Source organism: Oncorhynchus clarkii, chromosome 6 (assembly GCF_045791955.1).
Source record: "Oncorhynchus clarkii lewisi isolate Uvic-CL-2024 chromosome 6, UVic_Ocla_1.0, whole genome shotgun sequence".
In the NCBI taxonomy this organism is placed as follows: Eukaryota; Metazoa; Chordata; class Actinopteri; order Salmoniformes; family Salmonidae; genus Oncorhynchus; species Oncorhynchus clarkii.
This window is the reverse complement of record NC_092152.1, coordinates 47,370,724-47,376,698: the sequence shown is the minus strand read 5'-3', so window position 1 is coordinate 47,376,698 and position 5,975 is coordinate 47,370,724. Positions and strand designations below refer to the sequence as shown.

The window sequence follows — 5,975 nt, the reverse complement described above, 5'->3', positions numbered from 1 at the left end:
GACATAACCGTTGGGAAATAATGGGTACTTCTACCATATAATAGGTTAAATCAAAAGATGGAATATGCTGCAATAGATAAAAGCCTTTCTCAGTGTTTTAGTCATGAGGGAGAAAAGAAAGCTCTCAACAGCGCTGTCTGTTTTCCCCTGCTGGCTGCTGACAGTGGCAGATATATCAGAAGAGAAAACATTTATTTGGGCCGGAGGGCAGAGATTCAGGCCTAAAGCCACTCAGAATATCCTAGATCACTGGATCAGAGGGCATGTCACACAGTGTCAGAAGAGTCAGACTGTGTAGAAGGGCTATACACACACCACTATAGTCAATGGTGCTATCACTGCTAACATTTAAAAGACCAGTATTGTAATCTGGTCTGTTAACGGGAGCACATAAGAAGACAAAGGCCAATTTAATGCAATGAATGACGTTTAATAAATTGTCTGAAGTTACTTGGTCTTTAAGGACTGTTTGAAGGGCTTGAACAGGCCTTTGGAGATGGCAGAAAACATCCTGACGAGAAGTGGACGTTTGTGAGGCGTCTCCTGTTGGGAGCTGGCGGGGAGATCCTTTGGCAGTGCAGACATGGCAGCATGTGGCACTATGCTGGGCACTACAGAAGAGAGAGAGAGAGTTTACATGCACTTTAATTCAGAAATTATGTCATGTATGTTACAACTCAACATAACTGACACTGATAAATGAAAACCAACAGCTTGAGTTTTGGAGAATATAATTACTTTTACATAAGAGATGACTACTGATTGCGTATATAACCTTTGTAAGGTTATTTTGAAGTGGCATTTCTTTGTACACCAATATCTCAAACAGACTGTTGTGTGAACTTACGCATGCCATCTTCAGCAGTGGTCTGTACTTGTTCTGATTCAGAGCGGTGGGAATCCTTCTTGTTCCCCTTCTTGAATAGCTAAGTATTTAAAGAGAAAAACATGTTTTAAAAAATGTCACAGCTGACCAACCTCATGATGATAACAATCACACCTACCACACCAGCACAACAACATTTATGATTGGTTTTGGAATGAACGGATGGTTTTATATTTTTACACTGAATAGCATTGTTTACTCACATTATCTCCCACAACTGTTCATTTAAATACGTTTGCTGTACCTTTAAGTTGCTTGTCAGCCTGACCAGCCTTTGTAGAAAAGATAGTTTCCCGCTGCTAGCCCTCACATCCTCAGCCAGTGGAAGAGCCTTAGGCCCGGTGGTTTTGACTGAGGTTCTTGAGGCTGCCCTCAATGTTTTATTACATCTGTGGAGAAGCGCTTCACTCAAAGACTTGACAAGAATCCTATAAAATGAAGAGTCGACACGGCCTGTTGGAGGATTTTCTCCGAGCCAAACTCCTCCAACAGATTTTTATAGACGACTCTGTAGACTTTATGAATCCTCAAGTTCTCTGGATAGGCTTGTGTCTCAGAGCAGCCTGACCATGCACAGAAGACCTCCATAACTTTAGGGATCAGGTCTTGTGACTTGCGTGTGACGTCAACTGGGTAATCTTCTGCTGGGGTTTGGATTTCTGTTAGAATTCTCATTACTAACATGCTGATGAGGCCGGTGAAGTCATCATCACTGCCCAAGTTATCAGAGGATGGGGTTGGAAGTGTGACATCTTTGACCATGTCTGGGCTGGTTGACATATCGTCCCTGACAATGTTTTGAGCTACACCAGAATGACTGGTGGTATCCACTTCCTCTCCATCAATGTTGGCCTTCAAGATGTGTGCTGCATTGGAGGTCTCGCTTGTTGCCATAATGGCGCCAGAAGGAGACAGCCGAGGGGAGGACTTGCCACTCAATAGATTGCCTACATCAGATATAGTGGTTTCAGATGTTTGGAGAGATTCAGTTGGAGAGGATCCTCTACTTTCTGCACCAGAATCCACAGAGTACATGACCTGGCTTACCATAACTTTGGTAAAGAGACTGACTGTGTCACTAAATACTGATGAAGAAGAAGAAGAGCATGAAATTCTATCTTCAGACACTCTAGCCAACACCTTGGCCCCCTGAGCCAAACTCATTGAAGTTGAATAGGGCACAAAACTAGGCAGCAGGAGGCACTTAACAGACTCCTCTACAAACAGCTGAACCAGCTCGTAAGTTGTGGGCTTCCACACCTTGTCATTCCTCTTCAGCTTCGAAAGGATGGTATCAGATGCACTCTTTCCAGCCGCCACTGTCAGTCCCAGAGGGGTCAAGTTGCTATCAGAAATTATGCGGTTGACTTGGTGACTGAGATCACGGGAGAGAGCACCAATCCTACCCTGAGATATGAGCTCCTCCAGTCTAGCTATTGCATCTGTTAGATCAGGGTGAGATGTAACCTGCCCTTCTGCCTCTGGATATACCTTCTTCATGATGGTATCGGCTATGGCAAACATGCTTGTTCTGGCATCACACACCATTGATTTTGGCTTAGTAGATTCGCTCATGTCAATGACTGAGCATCTTACAATGGGCTGAGCAGTACTCTCGGGTAACTCAGAAGGAATGGGAGTGCCAGGGAGTGCAAATTCCCACTCTGTCTTCTGTGATTTGGCAGTTGAGAATGACAACGAGGAGGAAGACCGCAGTGACTCTTGATAGACCAATTCCTCGCCAAATTCGCTGCTTATCTTCTCAATGTTCTCCAGCATAGTTCCAACCACTTTATCTATTTGTGAAAGCTGTCCTGCAGCCACCATTTGGTCAGATTTTGACAGTTTCTCCTGGACACTGCTGATGATACTGTCCTCTGGCATTCCCAGGTGGGCTTTCAGTGAGGTCTGGGAACTTTAAAATGAACAAGCAAAGCATGTTAATTGCGGTCTGAAGTTGGATCTTACTGCTAACAAATCTAACAAGCATTATAATTGAGTATTCTAAATGTAATTTATATGTGTGCATTAGATATTCCAAAACACACCTGTTAGAAAGCTGGAAAATATTGAAATGGGGAAATTATTGTTCATCAATTTGAGGGTTAGGATTAACTGCACACACACACACACACACACACATTATGGGGAACATACAGTACCTCTTGGAAGAGGGTGTGCTAGACCTTGGTCGGAGAGCCCTGCCGCCACAGTTACACATCTCCTTCGCCAAATATTTAACTTCCTGGATGAGCTCCAGTCTTTTCTGCTCAAAGGCAGTGAAGGATCTTGCACTGCCGCCCCTCTTGAGTGAGTCAGCGTTGTCATAAAAGCCTGTCACCCCTAGCATGCGGGCCAGGGCCGGCAGCAGGATCTGCAGGGTGGTCTGTGCAATGAAGTTGACAATGGTCTTGCACAATTTTGCAAGCTGTTCCTTTGTCATCTACATTGCACAAACAAAACACAGTAGGTTTGGCAATGAAACTCTGATGTAAAGTATTCCAGATTGAACAGAATGCATTTTATCAGCAACGTTTTCCTTATCTGTGACTAAATTCAAAGTTGGATGAAGTATGACAGATTAATGAACGTAATAGCAGAATAGAACTATGGTTAATTCCTCTCTCTTGATTCAACACAACATTCCCAAATCAAAGGTCAAAGGCTGATGGAGAAACTTACAGGTTTTTAAAATCCTTTATAGATCACTTGCCATTGCCTAGAAAATAAAAAAGTAATGTGTTTTACTTACTTTTTATTTCCTTCTGCACAAAATATGTGAGGCTAGAGCAAAACATGGGCCTAACATACTCATCAGTAAGATTGCGCATGAATGAGATGAGGATTGGGTAGCAGTCCTCCATCTCAACTTTGTTGCCTGGGCCGAATGCAGCCTTAAGAGCATTCTTCTCCAAGAGCTCAATAACAGATCCTCTGTCCGGGTGTTTATTCCTCAATCCTAAATATGTTATTACCGTATAGGACAATTCAGGATAAGTCAGACGCTTTTCTCTTAATACAATACTTCGATAAAATTGCTACAATAGGACGATTGAATAAAACTATCCATGCAACATTTCTTACTGACTACAGTTTCTAACATGACCTTTATCTATGATATGCAGGTTTAGAGAACCAACATACTACAGAGGGAAAATCTATGACCTGGATCCGTATCAGTGCCCTGCTCCCCTGACTTCTTGGCACTACTTTTCCTCTTCGCCTTGGATAGAATATAATAGAATAGATTCCAGATCACAAATAATAGACATGTTACATCAGGTCAATGCAGCTATTGTGACAATTGAGTGTTACTAGTCTAGTAGTTGCCCTGTCACTCCTGCCATTTTACCTTTCCTGTCTTCTTGGGCTCCTTCTTGAGCTGGGCCACTGGTTCTTCCTCAGCAACCTCCCTCCCCTCCCTCTGGGGATCATCATCATCTCTCTGTACTACCTGAAGGACATAGGAATTTCATGTCAATGTCAGATTAGATTCTTGCAAAGGACATCATAGAGCTACAGCCATATCAGAGCTAAACTGGTGATTGACTTAGAGAGAATTATACATTTGTTTTGCAATAGCCTATGTTATCTTAAATGACGTTTTCCTTAGTTACATTCCCAAATATTTAGTGTCATTTAACCTACCTTTTCTTCATCCATAATAGCATACAGTATTTTTTATATCTCAAAAACTTGTCCTTGTCTGTGTTGTTTTTTCACTCATGAGGACAATATTGCAGCCACTGACGAATTAAGAACTACATACCACGTCATGGAATGTTAGACCTTTATGACATCAGGGGCTAATTGCACATTCCCATTCTCTCATTAATATTGGGGGGGAAATATATTGATCAGATCAGATTACACAATTTCCCCATCAACCGTTTTCGATACAGCTAGGCCCACATTGAAATCTGTTCACAAAGCACTGCGACTCAGTAGGTCAAAACAGAAATAAACCTAGTCTAATTTCGTGTCGACCTCTTGTGGATTTATTTCGGTACCCCATTTAATGAGCCAGTTGATTGATCTATTCCTTATAGTGCATTCCTTAAAAGTAGGCCTACATTAGGGAATAAGGTGCTATTTGGTAGCATATTCCGCTCTAGCCCATGCCTCCACCAATCCAATGATTTTAGATTTGTAGGAAGAAGTGAATGAGAGTGTACACTTCAGGAGAAGGGAGATATTATTGGACTGTATCCCGAGGCTATAGCCAGGCCTAAACCAAGTAGCCTTGAGTACGAACCCAAAAGCTTGGATTGCCAAAGGCCTATCAGAGCTAAATTGGTAATAACAACTTTAAACTTACTGTAAAACATGTTCTACCTTCCCCTATATTTCACTTACCTTTTCTTCCACCATAGCTAATTTTATATCTCAAAAAGCATGTCATTGACTGTTTTGGCTTGGGTACTTTCATGTCGAGTTATGATAAAAGAGCATTTTTGCAGACGCAGACTTTTAGTTAGTCGGGGACGTCATGGACATGAAGGCAGTAGAGGTTAATTGGTTTTAAGAAATGTTTATATGTCGCCCTCTTGTGGAATTATTTAGGTACAACAACAATGTGTTGTGTAGGATCCAAATGATTGTTTTCTCCTCATCCCTGTGTTACGTCCTATTATCAGTCATAAACAGATTACTCCCCCAAAGAGCAATACACTTTAATAGTAAAGGGGTAACACTCTTTGTTCAAAGGAACAGAATAGCTGTAAGAGCGATGCAATTATTTGATGCACCGTAAGGGGATATTGAGACCGTGTCTGTGCCTCGACCTAGGTTGGGCAAAACTAAACATGGCGGTGTTCGCCTTAGCAATCTCACTAGGATAAAGACCACCTCCATTCCTGTCATTATTGAAAGAGATCATGATACCTCACATCTCAAAATAGGGCTACTTAATGTTAGATCCCTTACTTTAAAGGCAATTATAGTCAATGAACTAATCACTGATCATAATCTTGATGTGATTGGCCTGACTGAAACATGGCTTAAGCCTGATGAATTTACTGTGTTAAATGAGGCTTCACCTCCTGGCTACACTAGTGACCATATTCCCCGTGCATCCCGCAAAGGCTGA

The 5,975-nt window shown here is 42.0% G+C and overlaps 1 protein-coding gene across 1 annotated transcript; it reads right to left on the bottom strand.

Moving 5' to 3' along the window:
* Window positions 1–414: 414 nt before the first annotated feature.
* Window positions 415–3,329, bottom strand: LOC139412385 (serine-rich adhesin for platelets-like). The gene is made up of 4 exons (XM_071159193.1): window positions 3,049–3,329; window positions 1,131–2,801; window positions 848–926; window positions 415–611 (listed from the first exon to the last, which is right to left on the bottom strand). The coding sequence occupies exons 1-2, from the start codon at window positions 3,327–3,329 to the stop codon at window positions 1,295–1,297; spliced, it is 1,788 nt and encodes a 595-aa protein (XP_071015294.1). The 3' UTR covers window positions 415–611; window positions 848–926; window positions 1,131–1,294.
* Between the last annotated feature and the right edge of the window lie 2,646 nt (window positions 3,330–5,975).